This window comes from Balaenoptera acutorostrata, chromosome 4 (assembly GCF_949987535.1).
Source record: "Balaenoptera acutorostrata chromosome 4, mBalAcu1.1, whole genome shotgun sequence".
In the NCBI taxonomy this organism is placed as follows: domain Eukaryota; kingdom Metazoa; phylum Chordata; class Mammalia; order Artiodactyla; family Balaenopteridae; genus Balaenoptera; species Balaenoptera acutorostrata.
In genome coordinates, this window is record NC_080067.1 from 10883591 (window position 1) to 10910460 (window position 26870).

At 45.3% G+C, this 26870-nt stretch overlaps 1 protein-coding gene across 1 annotated transcript in view; it reads left to right on the forward strand.

Annotated features, from left to right (window-relative positions):
- The window catches only part of RFTN1 (raftlin, lipid raft linker 1), a 203344-nt gene that overhangs the window by 141057 nt on the left and 35417 nt on the right, over positions 1–26870 (forward strand). Inside the window, exons 6-7 of the mRNA XM_057545405.1 lie at positions 5897–6100; positions 16846–16961. Coding sequence (XP_057401388.1) covers positions 5897–6100; positions 16846–16961 — 320 coding nt within the window. The remainder of the gene's footprint in view (positions 1–5896; positions 6101–16845; positions 16962–26870) is intronic.

Consider the following 26870-nt stretch of genomic DNA (forward strand, 5'->3'; position numbering starts at 1 on the left):
TTCTTCCTATGTTTTCCTCTAAGAGTTTTATAGTGTCCAGTCTTATATTTAGGTCTCGAATCCATTTTGAGTTTATTTTTGTGTATGGTGTTAGGGAGTATTCTAATTTCATTCTTTTACATGTAGCTGTCCAGTTTTCCCAGCACCACTTATTGAAGAGACTGTCTTTTCTCCATTGTATATCTTTGCCTCCTTTGTCATAGATTAGTTGACCATAGGTGCGTGGGTTAATCTCTGGGCTTTCTATCTTGTTCCATTGATCTATGTTTCTGTTTTTGTGCCAGTACCATATTGTCTTGATTACTGTAGCTTTGTAGTATAGTCTGAAGTCAGGGAGTCTGATTCCTCCAGCTCCATTTTTTTGCCTCAAGACTGCTTTGGCTATTCGGGGTCTTTTGTGTCTCCATACAAATTTTAAGATGATTTGTTCTAGCTCTGTAAAAAATGCCATTGGTAATTTGATAGGGATTGCATTGAATCTGTAGATTGCTTTGGGTAGTATACTCATTTTCACAATGTTGATTCTTCCAATCCAAGAACATGGTATATCTCTCCATCTGTTGGTATCATCTTTAATTTCTTTCATCAGTGTCTTATAGTTTTCTGCATACAGGTCTTTTGTATCCCTAGGTAGGTTTATTCCTAGGTATTTTATTCTTTTTGTTGCAATGGTAAATGGGAGTGTTTCCATAATTTCTCTTTCAGATTTTTCATCATTAGTGTATAGAAATGCAAGAGATTTCTGTGCATTAATTTTGTAACCTGCAACTTTACCATATTCATTAATTAGCTCTAGCAGTTTTCTGGTGGCAGTTTTAGGATTCTCTATGTATAGTATCATGTCATCCGCAAACAGTGACAGTTTTACTTCTTCTTTTCCAATTTGTATTCCTTTTATTTCTTTGTCTTCTCTGATTGCCATGGCTAGGACTTCCAGAACTATGTTGAATAATAGTGGTGAGAGTGGACATCCTTGTCTCGTTCCTGATCTTAGAGGAAATGCTTTCAGTTTTTCACCATTGAGAATGATGTTTGCTGTGGGTTTGTCATATATGGCCTTTATTATGTTGAGGTAGGTTCCCTCTATGCCCACTTTATGGAGAGTTTTTATCATAAATGGGTGTTGAATTTTGTCAAAAGCTTTTTCTGCATCTATTGAGATGATCATATGGTTTTTATTCTTCAATTTGTTAATATGGTGTATCACATTGATTGATTTGCGTATATTGAAGAATCCTTGCATCCCTGGGATAAATCCCACTTGATCGTGGTGTATGATCCTTTTAATGTGTTGTTGGATTCTGTTTGCTAGTATTTTGTTGAGGATTTTTGCATCTATATTCATCAGTGATATTGGTCTGTAATTTTCTTTTTTTGTAGTGTCTTTGTCTGGTTTTGGTATCAGGGTGATGGTGGCCTCATAGAATGAGTTTGGGAGTGTTCCTTCCTCTGCAATTTTTTGGAAGAGTTTGAGAAGGATGGGTGTTAGCTCTTCTCTAAATGTTTGATAGAATTCACCTGTGAAGCCATCTGGTCCTGGACTTTTGTTTGTTGGAAGATTTTTAATCACAGTTTCAATTTCATTACTTGTGATTGGTCTGTTCATATTTTCTGTTTCTTCCTGATTCAGTCTTGGAAGGTTATACCTTTCTAAGAATTTGTCCATTTCTTCCAGGTTGTCCATTTTATTGGCATAAAGTTGCTTGTAGTAGTCTCTTAGGATCTTTTGTATTTCTGCGGTGTCTGTTGTAACTTCTCCTTTTTCATTTCTGATTTTATTGATTTGAGTCCTGTCCCTCTTTTTCTTGATGAGTCTGGCTAATGGCTTATCAATTTTGTTTATCTTCTCAAAGAACCAACTTTTAGTTTTATTGATCTTTGCTATTGTTTTCTTTGTTTCTATTTCATTTATTTCTGCTCTGATCTTTATGATTTCTTTCCTTCTGCTAACTTTGGGTTTTGTTTGTTCTTCTTTCTCTAGTTTCTTTAGGTGTAAGGTTAGATTGTTTATTTGAGATTTTTCTTGTTTCTTTAGGTAGGCTTGTATAGCTATAAACTTCCCTCTTAGAACTGCTTTTGCTGCATCCCATAGGTTTTGGGTCGTCGTGTTTTCATTGTCATTTGTCTCTAGGTATTTTTTGATTTCCTGTTTGATTTCTTCAGTGATCTCTTGGTTATTTAGTAACGTATTGTTTAGCCTCCATGTGTTTGTCTTTTTTACGTTTTTTTCCCTGTAATTCATTTCTAATCTCATAGCATTGTGGTCAGAAAAGATGCTTGATATGATTTCAATTTTTTAAAATTTACTGAGGCTTGATTTGTGACCCAAGATGTGATCTATCCTGGAGAATGTTCCGTGCGCACTTGAGAAGAACGTGTAATCTGCTGTTTTTGGATGGAATGTCCTATATATATCAATTAAATCTATCTGGTCTATTGTGTCATTTAAAGCTTCTGTTTCCTTATTTATTTTCATTTTGGATGATCTGTCCATTGGTGTAAGTGAGGTGTTAAAGTCCCCCACTATTATTGTGTTACTGTCGATTTCCTCTTTTATAGCTGTTAGCAGTTGCCTTATGTATTGAGGTGCTCCTATGTTGGGTGCATATATATTTATAATTGTTATATCTTCTTCTTGGATTGATCCCTGGATCATTATGTAGTGTCCTTCCTTGTCTCTTGTAACATTCTTTATTTTAAAGTCTATTTTATCTGATATGAGTATAGCTACTCCAGCTTTCTTTTGAATTCCATTTGCATGGAATATCTTTTTCCATCCCCTCACTTTCAGTCTGTATGTGTCCCTGGGTCTGAAGTGGGTCTCTTGTAGACAGCATATATATGGGTCTTGTTTTTGTATCCATTCAGCCAGTCTATGTCTTTTGGTTGGGGCATTTAATCCATTCACGTTTAAGGTAATTATCGATATGTATGTTCCTATGACCATTTTCTTAATTGTTTTGGGTTTGTTTTTGTAGGTCCTTTTCTTCTCTTGTGTTTCCCACTTAGAGAAGTTCCTTTAGCATTTGTTGTAAAGCTGGTTTGGTGGTGCTGAATTCTCTTAGCTTTTGCTTGTCTGTAAAGCTTTTGATTTCTCCATCAAATCTAAATGAGATCCTTGCTGGGTAGAGTAATCTTGGTTGTAGGTTCTTCCCTTTCATCACTTTAAGTATATCATGCCACTCCCTTCTGGCTTGCAGAGTTTCTGCTGAGAAATCAGCTGTTAACCTTATGGGAGTTCCCTTGTATGTTATTTGTCGTTTTTCCCTTGCTGCTTTCAGTAATTTTTCTTTGTCTTTAATTTTTGCCACTTTGATTACTATGTGTCTCGGCGTGTTTCTCCTTGGGTTTATTCTGTATGGGACTCTCTGCGCTTCCTGGACTTGGGTGGCTATTTCCTTTCCCATATTAGGGAAGTTTTCGACTATAATCTCTTCAAATATTTTCTCTGGTCCTTTCTCTCTCTCTTCTCCTTCTGGGACCCCTATAATGCGAATGTTGTTGCGTTTAATGTTGTCCCAGAGGTCTCTTAGGCTGTCTTCATTTCTTTTCATTCTTTTTTCTTTAGTCTGTTCCGCAGCAGTGAATTCCACCATTCTGTCTTCCAGGTCACTTATCCGTTCTTCTGCCTCAGTTATTCTGCTATTGATTCCTTCTAGTGTAGTTTTCATTTCAGTTATTGTATTGGTCATCTCTGTTTGTTTGTTCTTTAATTCTTCTAGGTCTTTGTTAATCATTTCTTGCATCTTCTCCATCTTTGCCTCCATTCTTATTCCGAGGTCCTGGATCATCTTCACTATCATTATTCTGAATTCTTTTTCTGGAAGGTTGCCTATCTCCACTTCATTTAGTTGTTTTTCTGGGGTTTTTTCTTGTTCCTTCATCTGGTACATAGCCCTCTGCCTTTTCATCTTCTCTGTCTTTCTGTAACTGTGGTTTTTGGTCCACAGGCTGCAGGATTGTAGTTTTTCTTGCTTCTGTTGTCTGCCCTCTGGTGGTTGAGGCTATCTAAGAGGCTTGATGGGAGGCTCTGGTGGTGGGTAGAGCTGACTGTTGCTGTGGCGGTCAGAGCTCAGTAAAACCTTAATCCACTTGACTGTTGATGGGTAGGGCTGGGTTCCCTCCCTGTTGCTGTGGCGGTCAGAGCTCAGTAAAACTTTAATCCACTTGACTGTTGATGGGTGGGGCTGGGTTCCCTCCCTGTTGGTTGTTTTGCCTGAGGCAACCCAACACTGGAGCCTACCCGTGCTCTTTGGTGGGGTTAATGGCAGACTCTGGGAGGGCTCACGCCAAGGAGAACTTCCCAGGACCTCTGCTGCCAGTGTCCTTATCCCCACGGTGAAACAGCGCCACCACTTGCCTCTGCAGGAGACCCCCCAACACCAGCAGGTACGTCTGGTTCAGTCTCCCCCAGGGTCACTGCTCCTTCCCCTGGGTCCCGATGCACACATTACTTTGTGTGTGTCCTCCAAGAGTGGGGTCTCTGTTTCCCCCAGTCCTGTCACAGTCCTGCAATCAATTCCCACTAGACTTCAAAGTCTGATTCTCTAGGAATTCCTCCTCCCGTTGCCGGACCCTCAGGTTGGGGAGCCTGACGTGGGGCTCAGAACCTTCACTCCAGTGGGTGGACTTCTGTGGTATAAGTGTTCGCCAGTCTGTGAGTCACCCACCCAGCAGTTATGGGATTTGATTTTACTCTGAATGCGCCCCTCCTACCGTCTCACTGTGGCTTCTCCTCTGTCCTTGGACGTGGGGTATCCTCCTTGGTGAAGTCCAGGGTCTTCCTGTCAATGATTGTCCAGCAGCCAGTTGTGATTCTGGTGCTCTCGCAAGAGGGAGTGAGAGCACGTCCTTCTACTCCGCCATCTTGGTTAATCCTCTCTACTTTTTTTTTTTTAAGACCAGCTCTCGCCCCAAAATATGTCTGCTTTTTCTTCTAAAACACACCTTTGTATGAATTTCTAGAAATGTCTACCACGTCCTTCTCTCAAACACCTAACCGTACAAATGAATCCCAGCTATTCATCATATGCCAGATTCAAAACCTAAGTCCTGTCGACTAAAAAATGCACAACATGAGAATTGCTAGTTAGTTAGTTTTATTTGGGGCAAAATGAGGACTCTAGCCTGGGAGACAGCGTCTCAGATAGCTCTGGAAACTGCTCCAGACAGGTGGGGAGAAGGGCAGTGTTACACATGATGTTAGTGAAGGGGGGACGTGCACTGGAGCACACATGTTGGCAGAGGCTGGCTGCCAGTCACGAGGAACAGGTGTCACTGTTAATGATTTCAGTGCTTCTCTAGATACGAGGAGATGCGAGAATTGGGCTCATAATGTCTTCTCCTGAAACTATCTGACTATCTAAGGGCTTGATCTGCCCGTTTTTCTCAGAGCACAGAGGGCCTCCTTCCTGATCTGCACCCTGAACGCCTTCCAGGGTGCGTTGAGGTCGGTGGCTTCAGTGGCTGGTGACCTCATCCTTGTAGAGGCAGATGGCAAGTGTCACCTTTTTTGTTGGCAGTCACCTTAGGACTCAACCTTTGAGGTCCATGTCACTTTTAAGGCACCCTAACTTACTGCTTAGAAATGGTTTTTTTTTTTTTTTTTAAATTAAAAGAAATTTTTTTTGGCCGCACCACGTGGCACGTGGGATCTTAGTTCCCCGGCCAGGGGTCAAACCCGCGCCCCCTGCAGTGGAAGCACGGAGTCTTAACCACTGGACCACCAGGGAAGTCCCTGGAATCAGGTTTTATTATTAGGTAACAGTGCCACCTAACAGAACTTTGGCCTTTGATATCGTTTCTTCAGGCTCCTGAGAGATCCCGTCAGGCCCAGTGAGGCAGTATGTCACCGTTTGACCTCTCCTCTCCCTACTCTCTTTACAAATCCCAACAGAAATGGAGATTTTCGCCCTTTTCAACAAACCGAAGAGCCATCAGAAGTGCCGGCAATACTATCCTGTCACCATTCCCCTCCGGGTCTCCAGGAACGGCCAGACGGTGAGCAGTTTGGATGCCAACTGGCTGGAGCACATGAGCGACCACTTCCGGAAGGGCGGCGTCCTGGTCAACTCGGTCTTCTCCCTCGGCTTGGTCAACGGTAGGGAAGGCACAGCCCACCCCTCGGGGGGCCCTTCTGAACCCTGCTGCCTACTCTCGTCCTCTCAGCCCGTCTTCAGAGCCTGCCCTGTTCAGAAAGCTCTGCAGCGGATCAACGTGCTGCGTGTGATTTCTGAGTAACACATCTGGAGGAATCTTCCGTAAAGCTCACCACCCATGTTCTCCCAACCCCTGCAGGCGTCAGCCAGGTCTATTCTAACGTGACAGAGAAGGGGGAGCAATTCTGTTTCATTGATGGTGGCCTCGATCTAGGTTGCTTTTAAAAACTTTTGAAAAGATTTTCCCCAGGGTTTGTTAATTACCCCCTAGGATCATGCCACTCCAAAAGTGCAAATTGTTTGTAGACACCATTACAGTTTGAAGTAACAATAGCAGCACCTTGGAATTAACTGCAGAGAAGTGAATTGGTTTCTGTAAGCTCCATGGGGATACACACTGCTCCTGGGTCTCTCGGCACCCAGTGGCCCTGCCAGTAATGGGTTCTCTCTGGGGGGTTGCTGCATGGGTAGTGCTATTGGTGTCAGCTTTTCTAAGGCAGAGAGAAAGTTTGCCCAAAGTGGGGAGACGTGTCACAGGCAAAGAAAGGGTTTTCAAGTTAACACGAAGGCAAGTTGGGTTGCTAGGGGCATTGAACCGGGAGACAATGTGGGGAGTAGGGCCAACCTGCCAGCATGTGTGGACGCTGAGGGCTGCCAGTCAGCAGGACCCCGAAGTAAGTGAACCGTAAAGTAACACCAGATCCGATGATCCCAGCAAAACGTGGCAGGGGGCACTGACAGCCCTGCGTCTTGGTCGTTGAGCAGTTTTCTCTCTAAAAATTAGCAGTGTCAGGAACAGAGTTTGGATGCTATATGACTTGTGACCCTTGACATGCTAGCAAACATCCTTGGAAGACACATCAGTCTTCATTCTGAATGTACATACATGAAATCATCCAAAACCTTAGAACATTGTACAGTACAAGTCCCTTGTACCTATCTTAGTAGCGATATCTAATGTTAATATGTTCATATAGTAGCAGCAGGCATTGTACGGTATCGTGGGCCACAACTATTTGTGGATGGGTGAAGGACATAAGAAAGGTGACGGGCGGTCTGGTAGAACTCGCTGTGTCGATGGGGCTGTTCTGTATGTGTGCCGTCCAGTATGGTAGCCACCAGCCATCAGTGGCCACTGACCACTGGAGATGTGGTAAGTATGACTGAGGAGCTTAATTTTTATTTTATTTAATTTTCATTAATTTAAATATCAATAGCCACATGCGGGGTTGAGAATCTGCCTGCTAATGCAGGGGACACGGGTTCGAGCCCTGGTCTGGGAAGATCCCACATGCCACGGAGCAGCTGGGCCCGTGAGCCACAATTGCTGAGCCTGCGCGTCTGGAGCCTGTGCCCCGCGACGGGAGGGGCCGCGATAGAGAAAGGCCCGCGCACCGCGATGAAGGGCGGTCCCCGCACCGCGATGAAGAGTGGCCCCCGCTTGCCGCAACTGGAGAAAGCCCTCGCACGAACCGAAGACCCAACACAGCCAAAAATAAATAAATAAATAAATAAATAAGAAAATCCTTAAAAAAAAAAAAAAAAAAATAGCCACATGCGGCTCATAGCTAGTGTGTTGGACAGTGCAGTTCTAGAGTATATTTTCATTAATACAACTAAGGAAGAGTCAGTTCCATTCCCTGGCGGCAAGGTTAGTAAACTCCCCCTGCTCCAGGAGGCCTTCCCTGGGTGCCTGCAGAGTTCCTGGAAGCCAGGGGTCGTCCCGGCCTATTGAAGATGCACCATCTAGCACCAGGGTATGTGCTAGGGGCAGATGTTTACAGCCCTCGTCGTTAGCATTAGGGGGGGCCAGGGAGGAACCCTCCGCCCCCTGCTTCCTGCAGGGACACCCCGTCGCCCGTCTTCGGGTGTGGCAACAGCAGCTCCTTTTATCTCCTCTTGGGCCCAGAGGGGCTCTCTGTGACTGTGCATATCTCCCTGGGAAACTGACGTTAGTTGCACTAACATCTTAAAGATAGGTAGGGAGGTGCTGGACATGGCAGCCACCGAGCCAGCCACGGGTCACGTCCCCACCTTGGGAGAACTGGGGTTTCAAAGGGGAAGTTTTCTCTCTTGCCTGTGCGTGTCAGAGGCGAGCTGAGCCCCAAGGGAGGACACCTTGAACTTGAAAGTTCACGCTGCCGTTCGTTGTCTGTCTAGCCATTCTGCCTTTGGCCACCAAGGCTCCGTTACCACCTCCACTCCTCCCCCCACCCTGTTCTCCGACCTTGAGTCCAAAATCACAGATAATGTATACAGTCTTGCTTCAGATTTGACTAGAGTGTTGGAAATGCTGTTATAGCCTCCCTTGGCTTTAAGCTGCATGAAATCCAGCCTTCCTGCCTTGAAGACAGCACATGAAATTTTCCCTGGCAAGTGCAGCCGAACAGCCTGCGCTGAGCCTGTGACGTCCCGGCAGCAGGGCTGCCCACACGTCGGGCTCTACCGTAGCTGCACATTCCTCCTGGTGACGGCTGCAAAATTCTCAGAACAAAATGCATCTGAACCCACTCAAAATGCAAACGCGATTTCACCCTGACGTTTCTGATAGGAGGGAGCGTGTGACCTGGGAGAAGGGCTTACTGGGTTAGCGCGTTTCTGCTCTAGGAAAGCCCAGGCTTTCCATTGGCCAGGGAGGAAACATGCATATGTTCTTTTCCCAGAATTTAAAAAAAGAAAAAAAAAAAAAGCAAGCTAATCATCAGTATAAAAAGAACCTATTTCTAGTAGGATAATTAGTGTCCTTCCAAATAAACCTGGCAGAGCTAGGAGCACATCTTTAAGCTGTTTGACATCTGGAAAAGCATCAGTCTTCTTAACTAGACATTTGTGCTTCTGAATATTTTCCACAGGGTCATAAAATGCATGAGAACTTTGTCGCATAAACAAGGTGATGTTTAGCCCGAAGAATCCAGTTAAGACTCCATCTTCTGTTTCCGAGTCTTTACCTCCCAGGACATGGAAAGGCTTGTACCATCCTCGAGTTGGGCTTCTGCTTGTGGCCTCCTGGGCTTCTTTCCTGAGAATGCCCAGGTGTCCTGGGCTGGGCAGGCTGTGGCCTTGGGGTCTGGTAAACTTGAGGCATAGGTGAAAGGGCAGCAGAGTGATGGTAGCACGCCCCTAGCGGCTCCTGTGTGCTGGTCCTCAGCCAAGCAGCTCACACAGCAACTCATCTGATCCCCATGGCTGAGTGAGTTGGGTTCTGTCGCTACTTCTGTGGAGACCGAGACACAGAGCACTGAAGTCATTGCCACGGTGCCCAGCTGCTAAGTAGCAAGAAAGTGGTTGGAAGAAAGAAGGGTGTGCGTGGGGAAAAGGGACTTGAGGAGAGAAAAGAGGTGGCCTCCTGGCAAGAGGTTGAGGCCCCCGGCTGGGCCCCTGGGGAGGGGAGAGCTGAAAGTCACCCTTAGGGAAGTAGCAGGACCTGGTGGCAGCCAGCAGCGTGGACGAGCCCCGGGGATGCTCAGACAGCAGGACAGATGGACGCACGGAAACACTGCAGCCAGTGAGACAAAGGCCAGAATCTACGCTTCCCAAGGGTGGGAAAGGCCGGGCAGGGAGACCCTCTGCTGAGCTGGCTGCTGCTGAGCACTCGGGTGGGTGCCAGGAGTCTGGGGTAAGGGCGAGGCGGAGCTGGCTGCCCACCTTCTGAAGCTTGTTGTTTTCCCACCAAGGGCTTCCAGGCCTGCAGGGTCCCTGCTGCCATCACTGGCCACCACCAGCTGTCCTTGCCCTGCTCTCACCCCACTTGTCCCCCTGGCCCCGTCCTTGCTCTGCATCCCTCTTGGTCTACCCTTTGCCCTCCCCTCCTTTCCCCACCTTGCTCTGCCCTTGGCCTTGCCCTTGGCCCTGTCCTAGCCCTCCCCCTCCCTCTCCCTGCCCCCTGGCCCTCACCCTCCCCTCGCCCCACCCTCACCCTCTCCTAGCCGGGCAGTCCTTCCGCCTCTGGCAGCATCATCTCTATTCAGCCCATGTTCACAGGTCTTCCATTGTTTCCGAAATGTCCTTTGCAGCAAGTAGTGCAAACCAGAATCCAGTCCAGCAACAGGCACTGCATACGGTGACCACGTCCTTACTGCTCCTTTACCTGGAAGAGTCGTTCTTCATGACCCTGACTGCTTGAAATAAACCTAGCCTCTTAGAATGCCCTGCGTTCTGGATTTGTCTGGTCAGGGCCTCATAATGTTATCTTATTTCTCCAGCCTCTGTTTCCTATAAACTGGAATTTAGTTCTAAGGCCTCGATAAATTAAGCCCTTCGGTCTAGGATACATTCCAGATGCTGTTGTGTTTGACGAGCTGTGTCACATCAGGAGACACATTGTACCTAGAAGTCCCTCCTTTCCTACCTCTTTAAAGATTAGCTTTTCCTTAAGACTCTCTCTGATGCCCCAGCTTCACGTCAATCCAAATAACATTTGGTATTTAGACCGCATTTTTGATGCCTGGCATAAACCAGATTACCTTGTATTTGCAAAATACATAGGTAAAAAACATGTACGTATTTTAAATAAAATACACGTAGGGACACATATTTTGGGCAGACGTGTTGGCAGGCCCTCGGGCAGGGCCTGCTTCCTATGCTTCTTAGTGTCCCAGTGTGGACGTCCACCGTGCACTGTATACAGGAGGCGACCAATAAAGGTTTCCGGACGCTGCTCAGTAATGCGTAGTGCTGGTGGGGAGCTGCTGTTGGGGTGTGCGTCACCAGGCCCCTGCAGACTGGGGGAGCAAGGGAGGATGAGATTGCAGGAAGTTCACGGCCACTCCCTTGTCTGACCGCAGGCTCCAGGCATGTTGGCCTAGTGGTTGCAGGCGTAGCTTCTGTTTCAGAGGAGCCGCTGAATAGCATAAGGGGTAAATTTCACTTACACCATGAAATGCATTTTCTCTTCTCTCCACAGCACATCTTTTAAGTAAATTTTTTCCTGCCGTACAGCCCACGTACAGAAACCAAGACAGAGCCTAAGGGTCCAGCTCAGTGGGTTTTCACAAGGCGAGCACACCCGTGTCAGCAGCACCAGAGCAAGAAACAGAGCATCCCGGGTCCATCAGAGTCCCACTCACGGCCTCACAATGCCTCTCCCCCGGGGCGGCCGCAGTCCTGACTGGAAGCGGCACAGGTGGGGCGTGAGCTTTATGTGGGTGGACTCTGCCCTTGTGTTTGGCTTCTCTTTGTGAGATTCATCCACATTTTTACACGTCACTGCAGGTCACTTTTCTCTCGCTGCTGTATGCTGTCCCTTGTGTTGATAGATACAGCTTATCCATTTGCACACATATTTTTGTTCTTTCTTTGCCCCATGCAGGAAGGCATGGCCTCTGCACGGATTTGGCCCCAAACAGAAGCCGTAAGGCCATCTCACTGCAACCCCACCGAGATGCACCCAAAACACGAGGGCAGGGAGAGCAGCCTAGTGGTCAGAGCACGCCTGCTCCGTGAGGCTGGGCGCCTAGGCCGCTCATCCCCCGGCTGGAGCATGGCCCCCGGCACGTCCTCGTGGTAGCAAAATAAAATATCTGTCACCTGTTGAAAGAGCATAGGCTTTAGAGTCACACAAACTACATTTCAGATCGAGATAGGCCCTTGTATGCGCTTGAATGTGGACACATGGTTTCACGCCTACAGCTTCCTTCCATCTTCTCACCACTTAGAGGGAATGATAACCGTGCAGAGCTTGCGGCGGGGGGAGGGGTTCAATGAGAAGCCATGAATGTGCCTGGCAGAGGGCCTCATAGCCGGCAAGCACCGAATCAGGGCGTTTCCTCCCCATCTGGTCATCTGGTCAGGTAAATGACACTGAAGTTGCAGGCTGCCCCTAACTGTAACTTATTCACCGCTTCAAACAGGGACTGCAGGAAGGCAGGCAGGCCGAGAGCAGAAGTGAGGGCTGCAGAAGCAGGAGAAGCAGCAGGCCTGCTCCACTCGTGATGATGTCAGCAGATTAGCTGTGGGGTGATGGGGGAGCTGCACACACCATTGTCCGATTGATTGAGTGCGGCTGCGCGTCCCTGTAACACGGGCGATCATGGCTGTGCGGTTGGTACAGGCCACTCCTGGAACCAGGGTGGCGCCGTGAGTGCCACGCTGGTGGGGAAAAGGGGTTTCAGGGGGCCAAGGACATCTGTTATGCCAGTGACCCCAGTGTGGGCATTTAAACCATCCTAGCTTGTTAAAAGGAGAACAGTAACATTTTCTAGTAGACCACATGCATCGACCCCTTGCTATGGCTTGTGCATTTCACGCTGGACTTGGGAGAGGACCAGCACCGAGGGTGAGCCTGAAGGGTAGCTTGCTAGGTGGAGTCTTCGTGTCCCGGAGGCTGCAGGGGAAGAGCAGTTTTCTCATAGAATTTACCTCTTGGGATAATAGGGCAAATCTCCTTTTCTCACATCCTTCTTGTAAAGCATAAGCTTGGAAAGTTAAGGTGGCCTTTTGCCAAAAGACCGGCATCAAATATTTATACAGTGCCAGGACAAATAGCTTTCTGTGCACAGTAGGGAAGCATCTTTACTTTAATAAAAAAAAAAAAAACGCAGTGATAATGGAATGTTTTCCATAGATGGAGGATGATTTAACCTTTTTGCATGGAGAGCTGCACTCTGAGAGAGACCTATGTATAACAGCTCGGAGCACACTACAGCGAGGTTGAGCCAGGAAGGTGATGAAGAGACGGGTGGTGGATGAGGCCGTCAAAACAAGGGGCTCTTTAAAAGCCCAGCTGTCTGCTGTCTGTGGTTCATTGACTTTTTTGCTGTTACAGATGACCACATTTTGACAACCATTCTGAACTTGCTGTGTAGTTAAGTGGGTGAATCAGCACTCTGGATTCAGAAGAGCAGAGCAGCGGGCCGAGACGCTGCAGGCAGGACTGAATGAGGAAGGTGGTAAATAAGGACCTGGTTTGTTCCTGCTTCACGCGCCCAAGCCTGGACCACACAGCCCTCCTCCCAGGCTTGTGACTTGGAGCGAAGGAGGGGATGCCAGGCAGGGGGTAGGAAAGAAAGTCTGGACGGGCTGCACCGTCTCCTTCCCCAGGTGGACCTCAACTCTATCTATATCGTGCTGAGTACTCTAATACTTAGAGCATGCGGTAGGCGCATTTAAAGGGCTTGGAGGCTTTCCAGTAAGGAGATGTGTAGGTAGAGACTTTGGAAATTGGGTATAACATATTTTTGTAGAAGCCTTGAAGAAATGTGTGCTGGGATCATATGCTACTGAAGGATCAGTGAGTATCTTCTGTGTCCCAAGCATCACCAGGTCAGGACTTGGGAAAGCTTTATTCAAAGGGTTTCCGTAGGGCATCCCTACTGTGGCAGGGGCTCCAGCTGGACCTGTGTTACCCAGAACTTGCTAAGTGAGCTGGACTATGGTCCGTGTTTGTCCTGGAGCCCAAAATATTTAAATGTGGTTCAGCCAAAGAGCAGTTCTGTCCTTCCTTGGTCACCTTAGCAAAATGTCTTTTAGGAGGACATTGAACAAACACTTGGGGGGGAACTTTTTAGCAGAGCGGATGAGAGAGGCAAGCTTAGCACTTTTGCTAAGGCTGATTGGTGACAGACTCTCGGTATAGGAAACAAATACAAAAATGGAGCATAGTATTGATTAACCCACAGGGATCTTATTTGAAATGGAGTATTGTCTTGTCCAGTAGGAAGAATATCAGGATGAGGCTGCTGTGCTCCAGGAATTCACCTCAGAGCTGTGGTTTGTTGAGTTGGTCAGGCCCCTCTATCATTCTGGAATAATCAGGAATATTCCCCAGGCTAAGTGAAGTACACTGGTCTCAGATTTCTTAAGTTTCAATTGGGCATTGTAACAGTCAGATATTGCCAGGATGATGCTGTGTAACAAACCACTCCAGAGCTCACTGGCTTAAAACAGTAATAATTTATTCTCTCATATTTGTTGGTTGCCTGGAGCAGCTTCTTTGAGGCAGCTGGGCCCACTCTCAGGTCTGTGGATCAGCTGATCTAGGCTAAGCTCCACTGGGGCAGCTCTGTTCCAAAAGGCTAGCTGGGGCATGTGCTCTCAAAGTGGTGGCACAGATGTGAGATCAAGTTCAACCACACCAGTGCTTTGCAAGCCCCTGCTTGTGTCACCCCCGCTAAGATCCCACTGGCCAAGCGAGTCACGTGGATAAGCCCCTGGTTGGCTTATCTCCCCACCATTGTCTTAGTCTTGAATTTCTTCTCATGATTCTGCGGCTTGTCTGGTCCTTGGTGGCCCCTCATTCACTCTGCATTTCTATTCAAGCTGTGTCCCCGCAGATCCATATGCCTGGCTTGCAGTTAGTTCATATCTCTACTCAAAGTGGGGGGACCTACCCTGAGCACTTCTTTCAGAAACAGCCGTGCCATTGCCTCTACCTCCATGCAACACCCCGCCCACCCCCACCCCAGCCCACTTTATATTCTCATAGCATTTATCCCCTGGAACATTATGTTTTCTCCCCCTGCAGGGCAGGGGAAGCTCCATGGGGGCGGGATCTTCATTTGTCACCAGTGATCACGAGAGTACTTGGCACATAATGGGTGCTCAGAATAGACTGAAAGCAGTAGGGTTTCTGAGTCAAAGAGGATGGACTTTTGTGTTTCAGTCTTTTGAGATGTTGTTAAGTTGTTCTCTGGAAAGGTTGTGCAGCTAAAATTCCCTTCAGCCCTGGAAGCTTTTTTTTAAATTAATTAATTAATTAATTAATTAATTAATTTATGGCTATGTTGGGTCTTCGTTGCTGTGCATGGGCTTTCTCTAGTTGCGGTGCGTGGGGGCTACTCTTCGTTGTGGTGCACGGGCTTCTCATTGCGGTGGCTTCTCTTGCTGTGGAGCACGGGCTCTAGGCACGCGGGCTTCAGTAGTTGTGGCACGTGGGCTCAGTAGTTGTGGCTCTTGGGCTCTAGAGCACAGGCTCAGCAGTTGTGGCGCACAGGCTTAGTTGTTCCGCGGCATGTGGGATCTTCCCAGACCAGGGCTCAAACCCGTGTCCCCTGCATTGGCAGGCGGATTCTTAACCACTGCGCCACCAGGGAAGTCCTGGAAACTTTTTACATACAATAAAGAGTGTTAAGCGTAGCCATTTATTTATTACTTATTTTTGCTGTTGCAAGTAATTTTCTCATTCTGACGGCTTTTTGACTGTACTTGTGAGGTCTGTTGGAAGACAGAAGCTGAAGGTTGCTATATGTTTCCATCTGTCTGTCTTTTTGTGACTTCTGGAAAGTGCTGGCAGTTCCTGAACTCCAGTGTGACTCAGGGGGCTTTCTGTGTTTGTCTCCCTTCCCTTACTGATGAAGAAAAGATCACATTATTGTGTGAATTGTCCTTTACATCACTAACATATTTTTATGTCTGTTGCCATAACAAAACACCACAGACTGGTTGACTTGAACAATAGACATTTATTTTCTCATAGATCAGGAGGCTGGACGTCCATGATCAGGGAGTTGGCAAATTCGGTTTCTGGTGAGGCCTCCTTTCCTGACTTGCAGGTGGCCACCTTCTCTGTGTCCTCCTATGGGCTTTCCTCTGTGCAAGGTTAGGGGGTTGGGGTGGGTGGTGCTCTGGTGTCTCTTCCTCTTCTTGTAAGGACATTAGTCCTGTTGGACTAGGGCCCACCCTTATGACCTCATTGAACCTTAATTACCCCCGGAAAGGATGTGTTTCCAAATGTACTCACTTTGGAGGTTAGAGCTTCAACATATGAATCGGGGGTGGTGGGTGGGGACAGAGTTCAGTCCAGAACAGTGCGACTGAGCAGTGATTTGTAGGATACTGACCAGGAGGAATTCTCTGTCTACAACCCCCTTTCACAGGCAAGAAACCAAACCCCTCAAAGGGTCAGATCCCTTTTCCGATAGAGCATGGGCCCAAACCACCTGCTTCTGAGTCGATTCCTCTGTTCCACAGTCCCTCATCTAAGTGAATCTAGGGTATTTAGGAGCCATTAACTTAGAAAGTGCCTCCTTGAAAGTCTTCTTCAGGGGCAAGGACCCTGTTGTGTTTTTCTTGACATCCTCACGGCCTGAGACAGTTCTGAATCATGCTATGTTTGATGTAGGTTTGTTGAATTATACGGAACCCGGAACTTTACCATTAACTATAGCAGTGCCCAGGGAAACATTTTCAATGGTAAATCATTTTGAAAAATTCTCCCTTCCCCCAAATTTCACCTCCTGACAAGAGCTGCGTGAAGTGTCCCATGTACTGCACCCACGTCACACAAATGTCGAGGAATCAGCGCATCTGGACTGCGTCTGCAAGCCCAGAGCTGCTGCGTTGCATCTATCCCCACTTCAAAATAATTTCTCTCACCTCAATATAGTTTTCTTCTAAAAACTGTCTCTAAATGATTGCATTTCCCCCGAATAAGTTCTCCCCAGTGCATCCTGACGTTGGAGCGTGAAAAGGAAGGTAAACGCGTGAAATCAAATGGTGATTGCTAACAATGAAATTTGGGCTCATAAAATCAAGGCTATTATTCAAAACTGTGAGGTAAATTAGTCTCATTCATTCTGATGGGGCTAGACTCTATGGTTGTGTATGCCTTCTTTAATTAACATGCTGAAAAGATGTTCTGATTGGGATTATTAATGAATGCAGTGAAAATTTTTGCTGCTTGTAAGGCTTCTGCCACAGACGGTTTACAGCAACCTCCCTCCACCCCGCCCCGCCTTTTCTTTTTCCACAGATTCCTTACGCGGCTTGACAGATGGAGTATTCATCTTTGAAGCTGTTTCCACAGAAGATAGCAAAACCATGCAGGGCTACGATGCTATTGTAGTGGAACAATGGACGGTTCTGGACGTAAGTGTTGGGATTGGCAGTGGTGCTTTTCTTGTTTGGACAGTGATTGTTTTACCCGCTCGCTCCTCTGAGCGTGGCTGCTGCTGGATGTCGCTTTCCTCTGAGCGGCAGTTGGACCTCCATACGCCCTGTGAGGACCCCTTTCGTCCTTTGGTGCCCCTCCTATGCCACCCCCAGTTAGGGGATGGGCCCCACTTTTCCCTTTCTGTAGAAAAAACACATTGTGTGAGCCGGGTAGAAAAGATTCTTCTTTCATCAATTTGAAAGCGCTAAGTGACATAAGTGAGGCAAACGCATAGTTTGCAGCCCCCATAATAATTAGAGCATCATTGTTACTGGAGCTAGACTCTATGGCCCCCTCTGACAGGGGGCCATGGAAATTTATATGCCAGAAGAAATTTATATGCACCTGTGCTCTTAACCTTCACAATAAGTCTGAGTACTGTGATTGCTCCCATTTTACAGATGAGGAAACTGAGGCACAGGGAGGTTAGAACCCTGGCCCATTAAGTGTAGAAGGCGGTCTTTGAGAAACGTTGACCCGCAAGGCCACCAGATTGCCGTGGGCAGAGGAATTCCTCAAGCTGTGTTCCGCTGGGATTTGGGAAGGGGAGAGCTGATTTCTTTCTGAGGTTTGCTGGTGTGTATTTTAAAGGCATTTCTGCAACTGTTGAAACATGGACTTTATCGACCAGTCTCTTGTCCACCCAGCATCTGGGATGTTTGAAGATAGGGGACTGATTTCTGAATGCTCTCAAGTTGGCCCTAGAAGGACACAGGGTAGGCGTCGCTCCGAGGGGCCCTGCCAGACGGGGGGGTCTCTGTGCCAGAGGAGGACAGATGAGGAAGCAGATCTTGGTGCAGAGTGCGGGGCACTGGGACCCGCCACACCCTTGTGCCCTTTGGCACTGCAGCCTGTGGCCAGTCCCCCGCCTGGAGCTGGGGTGGAGCGCCCCACGGGCACCGTTGCTTAGCCTTTGAGCCTGCAGCCGTTCCGAGGAGGCCTGATGTGGGGAGCAGGGGTGCGGGGGGCAGCCGGCATCTGAGTAGGGATGGGAAACAGCTGCTTGCAAATGTGACAGAATAGAGTCCACAGAAAAACTGTAATAATCAGAAACAGGAATTCCAAAATCACAGCATCCAGGGCCAGTTAGGTTGGAGGCCAGGGGTCCTGCAGGCATAAGTAGTGAGGAAGGTAAGGAGGTAGGTGATGACCTGCTTTGCCGTCAGGTTCCGCCAGTGACTTCCGCCCACCGTTGGTCCCAGTGAGCCTCCGTGCCCCTAACTGGAAACGGGGGTGCAGAGGAAGTGAGGCTCTGTCGAAAATGCAGAGTCCAGTGTGGGCAGGTCATGTCCCCCCTGGGGACCTTAAACTTCCACAACTGTAAGATGGGGCGGTCCGTTCACCCAGCCTGCCACGTGTGGTAGATGCAGGATCTCAAGGACCCTGTCTGGACAAGCCCATTCTGGCTGCCCTGCACCCACGAGCTGCAGCACTCGGTTTGCTCTGTGACACAGGGCTGTATCAGCAAGCGATGTGTGGCTGCACCAGAAACACGTTGCGTGATTTTGCACATGCGATCGGCCACAGGGCCATGGGGACGTGTATAAAATCCCTTGCTGTCTGCACATTAAAGTGGCTGTGAAAGGCCGGCTTTGTGGTTTCCTCAATAAAGATGGTTTGATGGCAGTGATCCAAAATTGCCTAGGAAATTGGTTCTCAAAGTGTGGTCCCAGGACCAGTATCAGCAGCACCTGGAAGTTGTTAGATATGCAGATGCTTGGGCCCCACCCTGGACCTACTGAATGGGAAGCCCTGCGGGTGGGCCCAGCCATCTGGGTTTTAACAGGCTCTCTAGGTGGTTCTGAAGCTTCCTCAGTTTTAAGAACTAGTGTCTGAAAGAACGGTACAGATGCCACTTTGCCTAGATGTCTGTGGTCGTGTGATGTTTGATGAAAAGGGTGATAGGAAAAACACCCCAATGATTCGTCTTTCTTCAGCCTTCGAAATATTGAAATTTTAACATGTGACCTTGATGCATAACTGGAGGGAACGCCTACTATCTAAAAAGTCTGTGGGAGGGAATTCCTGGGTGGTCCAGTGGCTAAGACTCTGCACTCCCAGTGCAGGGGGCCCGGGTTCCATCCCTGGTTGGGGAACTAGATCCCACATGCATACCGCAACTAAAAAGATCCCGCGTGCTGCAACTAAGACCCGGCACAGCCAAACAAATAAATATTAAAAAAAATAAAATATCTGCAGGAGGGAGATAATGGTTACAAACTCAAGTAAGGGCACAGTTGTCATTTTTTGCCCCTGTCAATTTTTTAAATTGTTATTTTTTTAAAATTGAAGTATAGTTGATTTACAGTGTTGTGTTAGTTTCAGGTGTACATCAAAGTGATTCCGTTTTTTATGTATATATAAAGTATGTGGAATATATAAAGTATGTATATATATATATATATATATACACATATATATATATATTCTACATACTTATATATTCTTTTTCATATTCTTCTCCCTTATAGGCTACTACAGAATACTGCGTATAGTTCCCTGTGCTACACATAGGTCCTTGTTGGTTACTTATTTTATATATAGTAGTGTGTATATGTTCATCCCAAACGACTAATTTATCCCTCCCCACCTTTCCCCTTTGATAACCATAAATTTGTTGTCTATGTCTGTGGGTTTATTTCTGTTTTGTATTTAAAGTTAATTATATCTTTTTTTAGGATTCTACATGTAGGTGATATCATATGATATTTGTCTTTCTCTGTCTGTCTCACTTACTATGATCATCTCTTGGTCCATCCATGTTGCTGCAGATGGCATTACGTCATTCTTTTTTATGGCTGAGTAATATTCCATTGTATATATACACCACGTCTTCTTTATCCATTCACCTGTCGATGGATGTTCATCTTTGTTTCCCAAGGCGTCCAGTAAATGCTTCCTGAATCGGGTTGAAAGCCTTTTGGTTCAGCCCAAGGGTAGACCAGTGTTTCTCAAAATTGAGCTTGTGTCTATCTGGAAAGCTTTTTAAAAGACACACGTCCAGGCTCTGCCCCCGAGTTTCCTATTCAGCCCACTGTGAGAATCAATCCCTGCCTTAGAGGAGCCACGTGTATGCAGCCGTTACCAGCACAGCCCAGCAGGGTCCAGTCTGGGGTGGGCTTGCCCCTGGCCCAGCAATTGGAAGAGCTCTGTCCGACCCACAGACAGCTGCTCCTCTGCACGTGCCTCTGGCTGTGCGGGGGGTGGGGGGGGAGTCCAGTTCCCTCACCTCTATCCTCGAGACCATCCCCTTCCTCTCCTCCCCACCCTTATGGCCTCTGGGGAAGGCCTTTCCTGTTCAAGCCCTGGGCAGGTCCCTCTTGGCTTGTGGTTGATCCTGCTTTTCTGGCAGCCACTGTCCTCCCGGAGCCTCCCAGGGCTCTGACCACAAAGTATCTCGGACCAGCTTTTTCTCTTTTCTCACAGTTGGGACTGACTTGTCCCTTTCCTGCCCCTTTACTCCTCTGCCCGTTAATATCCTCAAGCTCCGTGTGCAGATGAGCCAGTCTAATTCAGCCATGTCTTCCTGGCTTTCCTCTCCCCCGCACCCCAGACCACACACACACACACAGACACACACACTTTCGCAAGACAACCTATCTGGCTCTTTGCAGCTCTGCAGACAGTGCGGTATGTTGGAAAGAGAACGTGGATTCTCGAGTCTGGCCCGGGTAGGCACCCTGCTCTCTTATTTCTTGCTGAGTGTATGAAAAGGAAACCACCCCCTCTCTGCTTTTCCATTTTTCAATTGTATAAATGGAGACACGGGTAACAACCTCTCGAAGTCGATGAGGATGAGAAGAGATAACGTATTTAAAAGTTGTGAATGTCGTACTTGGCATAGAGTAAGTAAATACTGTTTTCTTGTATCGGTCACCCGGGATCATCAATTAGAAAGATCCTCTGCCTATTGCATTGATCTTGTTCTAAAAGCACAGAGGAGGCTGGGCTAGGGAACATGTGGAGTCAAATGCAAATGATTGCATTTTTCTCAGTTGGAAACCTATGGCCTAAAATTAAAGGCAGTTGTGAATGGGATGAAAGTCCATCCATAGGGCATTTATAACATGTATTTGGCTTATGCTCTATGAGTTTACAGTCTAGAGTGTGAGAAGAAAGGGTGATTCTTTGAAAGGAAAGTGGGAAGCTACATAGACGAATAGGTGAAGAGGAAGAGAGAGGCAGAGAAAGAGACCGTCGTCTTCTCTCTGTCTGCACATTCTTCAGCCTGACCGCCCAGTGGACGTGGAGGACCACCAGGAGCTGGTGAGCCATAGAGCCTCTCCGTCCTCATCCCGCTCCCTGGAGTGTCTTCTAGCTCACAAGTGCTTCTTGTGAAATTTGCCACCAGAACTGAACACAAGACAGTAGGGAAAGTGCTTTGAGTTGATGCGGTTGTCTTGGGAGCTGGTGGGTTAACTGAAAAAGTCACTGAAAAAGAACCAAAGAAAATCATATTCAGAGGGAAGGATTGGGAGTTTGGGATTAGCAGATGCAAACTTTTTTTTTTTTAATTTCAAATACATATATAATTTTTCCAAGCCTCCAAAGATTTTTTTTTGTTAGTTTCTCCTCTATAACAAAGTGAATCAGCTATACGTATATATATATATCCCCATATCTCCTCCCTCTTGCATCTCCCTCCCACCCTCCCCATCCCACCCCTCTAGGTGGTCACAAAGCACCGAGCTGATCTCCCTGTGCTATGCGGCTGCTTCCCACTAGCTATCTATTTTACATTTGGTAGTGTATATATGTCCATGCCACTCTCTCACTTCGTCCCAGCTTACCCTTCCCCCTCCCCGTGTCCTCAGGTCCATTCTCTACGTCTGCATCTTTATTCCTGTCCTGCCCCTAGGTTCTTCAGAACCTTTTTTTTTTTTTTTTTAGATTCCATACATACGTGTTAGCATACGGTATTTGTTTTTCTCTTTCTGACTTACTTCACTCTGTATGACAGACTCTAGGTCCATCCACCTCACTACAAATAACTCAATTTCATTTCTCTTTATGGCTGAGTAATATTCCATTGTATATATGTGCCACATCTTTATCCATTCATCTGTCGATGGACATTTAGGTTGCTTCCATGTCCTGGCTATTGTAAATAGTGCTGCAATGAACATTGTGGTACATGACACTTTTTGAATTATGGTTTTCTCAGGGTATATGCCCAGTAGTGGGATTGCTGGGTCATATGGTAGTTCTATTTTTAGTTTTTTAAGGAACCTCCATACTGTTCTCCATAGTGGCTGTATCAATTTACATTCCCACCAACAGTGCAAGAGGGTTCCCTTTTCTCCACACCCTCTCCAGCATTTATTGTTTGTAGATTTTTTGATGATGGCCATTCTGACTGGTGTGAGGTAACACCTCATTGTAGTTTTCATTTTCATTTCTCTAATGATTAGTGATGTTGAGCATCCTTTCATGTGTTTGTTGGCAATCTGTGTATCTTCTTTGGAGAAACGTCTATTTAGGTCTTCTGCCCATTTTTGGATTGGGTTGTTTGTTTTTTTGATATTGAACTGCATGAGCTGCTTGTAAATTTTGGAGATTAATCCTCTGTCAGTTGCTTCATTTGCAAATATTTTCTCCCATTTCAAGGGCTGTCTTTTCGTCTTGTTTCTGCCTTCCTTTGCTGTGCAAAAGCTTTTAAGTTTCATTAGGTCCCATTTGTTTATTTTTGTTTTTATTTCCATTTCTCTAGGAGGTGGGTCAAAAAGGATCTTGCTGTGATTTATGTCATAGAGTGTTCTGCCTATGTTTTCCTCTAAGAGTTTTATAGTGTCTGGCCTTACATTTAAGTCTTTAATCCATTTTGAGTTTATTTTTGTGTATGGTGTTAGGGAATTTTCTAATTTCATTCTTTTACATGTAGCTGTCCAGTTTTCCCAGCACCACTTATTGAAGAGACTGTCTTTTCTCCACTGTATATTCTTGCCTCCTTTATCAAAAATAAGGTGACCATATGTGCATGGGTTTATCTCTGGGCTTTCTATCCTGTTCCATTGATCTGTACTTCTGTTTTTGTGCCAGTACCATACTCTCTTGGTTACTGTAGCTTTGTAGTGTAGTCTGAAGTCCAGGAGCCTGATTCCTCCAGCTCCGTTTTTCTTTCTCAAGATTGCTTTGGCTATTCGGGGTCTTTTGTGTTCCCATACAACTTGTGAAATTTTTTTTGAGTATATGCCCAGTAGTGGGATTGCTGGGTCATATTTTTTTTTTTCTAGTTCTGTGAAAAATGCCATTGGTAGTTTGATAGGGATTGCATTGAATCTGTAGATTGCTTTGGGTAGTATAGTCATTTTCACGATGTTGATTCTTCCAATCCAAGAACATGGTACATCTCTCCATCTGTTTGTGTCATCTTTAATTTCTTTCATCAGTGTCTTACAGTTTTCTGCATACAGGTCTTTTGTCTCCTTCGGTAGCTTTATTCCTAGGTATCTTATTCTTTTTGTTTCAGTGGTAAATGGGAGTGTTTCCTTAATTTCTCTTTCAGATTTTTCGTCATTAGTGTATAGGAATGCAAGAGATTTCTGTGCATTCATTTTGTATCCTGCTACTTTACCAAATTCATTGATTAGCTCTAGTAGTTTTCTGGTAGCATCTTTAGGATTCTCTATGTATAATATCATGTCATCTGCAAACAGTGACAGTTTTAGTTCTTCTTTTCTGATTTGGATTCCTTTTATTTCTTTTTCTTCTCTGATTGTTGTGGCTAAAACTTCCAAAACTATGTTGAATAATAGTGGTGAGAGTGCACAACCTTGTCTTGTTCCTGATCTTAGAGGAAATGGTTTCAGTTCTTCACCATTGAGAACGATGTTGGCTGTGGGTTTGTCATATATGGCCTTTATTATGTTGAGGTAAATTCCCTCTATGCCTACTTTCTGCAGAGTTTTTATCATAAATGGGTGTTGAGTTTTGTCAAAAGCTTTTTCTGCATCTATTGAGATGATCATATAGTTTTTCTCCTTCAGTTTGTTAATATGGTTTATCACATTGATTCATCTGCATATATTGAAGAATCCTTTCATTCCTGGGATAAACCCCACTTGATCATGGTGTATGATCCTTTTAATGTGCTGTTGGATTCTGTTTGCTAGTATTTTGTTGAGGATTTTTGCATCTATGTTCATCAGCGATATTGGCCTGTAGTTTTCTTTTTTTATGACATCTTTGTCTGGTTTTGGTGGCCTCCTAGAATGATTTTGGGAGTGTTCTTCCCTCTGCTATATTTTGGAAGAGTTTGAGAAGGAAAGGTGTTAGCTGTTTTCTAAATGTCTTATAGAATTCGCCTGTGAAGCCATCTGGTCCTGGGCTTTTGTTTGTTGGAAGATTTTTAATCACAGTTTCAATTTTAGTGCTTGTGATTGGTCTGTTTATATTTTCTATTTCTTCAAGGTTCAGTCTTGGAAGGTTGTGCTTTTCTAAGAATTTGTCCATTTCTTCCAGGTTGTCTGTTTTATTGGCATATAATTGTTTGTAGTAATCTCTCATGATACTTTGTATTTCTGCAGTGTCAGTTGTTACTTCTCCTTTTTCATTTCTAATTCTATTGATTTGAGTCTCCTCTTTCTTTTTCTTGATGTGTCTGGCTAATGGATTATCAATTTTGTTTATCTTCTCAAAGAACCAGGTTTTAGTTTTATTAATCTTGGCTTTTGTTTCCTTCATTTCTTTTTCATTGATTTCCGACCTAAACTTTATGATTTTTTTCCTTCTGCTAACTTTGGGGGGTTTTTTGTTCTCCTCTCTCTAATTGCTTTAGGTGTAAGGTTAGGTTGTTTATTTGAGATATTTCTTGTTTCTTGAGGTAGGATTGTATTGCTATAAACTTCCCTCTTAGAACTGCTTTTGCTGCATCCCATAGGTTTGGGGTCATCGTGTTTTCATTGGCATTTGTTTCTAGGCCTTTTTTGATTTTTTAGTGATCTCTTGGTTATTAAGTAGTGTATTGTTTAGCCTCCATGTTTTTGTATTTTTTACAGATTTTTCCCTGTAATTGATATCTAGTCTCATAGCGTTGTGGTCAGAAAAGATATTTGATACGATTTCAGTTTTCTTAAATTTACCACAGCTTGATTTGTGACCCAAGATATGATCTATCTGGAGAATGTTCCATGAGCACTGGAGAAGAAAGTGTATTCTGTTGTTTTTGGATGGAATGTCCTGTAAATATCAACTAAGTCCATCTTGTTTAAAGTATCATTTAAAGCTTGTGTTTCCTTATTTATTTTCATTTTGGATGATCTGTTCTTTGGTGAAAGTGGGATGTTAAAGTCCCCTACTATGATTGTGTTACTGTCGATTTCCCCTTTTATGGCTGTTAGCATTTGCCTTATGTATTGAGGTGCTCCTATGTTGCGTGCATAAATATTTACAATTGTTATATCTTCTTCTTGGATTGATCCCTTGATCATTATGTAGTGTCCTTCTTTGTCTCTTGTAATAGTCTTTATTTTAAAGTCTATTTTGTCTAATATGAGAATTGCTCCTCCAGCTTTCTTTTGATTTCCATTTGCATGGAATATCTTTTTCCATCCCCTCGCTTTCAGTCTGTATGTGTCCCTAGGTCTGAAGTGGGTCTCTTGTAGACAGCAAATATATGGGTCTTGTTTTTGTATCCATTCAGCCAGTCTATGTCTTTTGATTGGAGCATTTAATCCATTTACATTTAAGGTAGTTATGGATATGTATGTTCCTATTCCCATTTTCTTAATTGTTTTGGGTTTGTTATTGTAGGTCTTTTCCTTCTCTTGTGTTTCCTGCCTAGAGAAGTTCCTGTAACATTTGTTGTAAAGCTGGTTTGGTGGTGCTGAATTCTCTTAACTTTTGCTTGTCTGTAAAGGTTTTAATTTGTCCGTAGAATCTGAATGAGATCTTTGCTGGGTAGAGTAATCTTGGTTGTAGGTTTTTCCCTTTCATCACTTTAAATATGTCCTGCCACTCCCTTCTGGCTTGCAGATTTTTTGCTGAAAGATCAGCTGTTAACCTTATGGGGATTCCCTTGTATGTTATTTGTTGTTTTTCCCTTGCTGCTTTTAATATTTTTTCTTTGTATTTAATTTTTGATAGTTTGATCAATATGTGTCTTGGCGTGTTTCTCACTGGATTTATGCTGTATGGGATTCTCTGCGCCTCCTGGACTTGACTGACTATTTCCTTTCCCATATTAGGGAAGTGTTCAACTATAATCTCTTCAAATATTTTCTCAGTCCCTTTCTTTTTCTCTTCCTCTTCTGGGACCCCTATAATTCGAATGTTGGTGTGTTTAATGTTGTCCCAGAGGTCTCTGAGACTGTCCTCAATTCTTTTCATTCTTTTTTCTTTATTCTGCTCTGTGGTAGTTATTTCCACTATTTTATCTTCCAGGTCACTTATCTGTTCTTCTGCCTCAGTTATTCTGCTATTGATTCCTTCTAGAGAATTTTTAATTTCCTTTATGGTGTTGTTCATCATTGTTTGTTTGCTCTTTAGTTCTTCTCTGTCCTTGTTACACGTTTCTTGTATTTTCTCCTTTCTGTTTCCAAGATTTTGGATCATGTTTACTATCATTACTCTGAATTCTTTTTCAGGTAGACTGCCTATTTCCTCTTCATTTGTTTGGCCTGGTGGGTTTTTACCCTGTTCTTTCGTCTGCTGTGTGTTTCTCTGTCTTCTCATTTTGCTTAACTTACTGTGTTTGGCGTCTCCTTTTTGCAGGCTGCAGGTTCGTAGTTTCCGTTGTTTTTGGTGCCTGCCCAGTGGCTAAGGTTGGTTCAGTGGGTTTTGTAGGCTTCCTGGTGGAGGGAACTGGTGCCTGTTTCTGGTGGATGAGGCTGGGTCTTGTCTTTCTG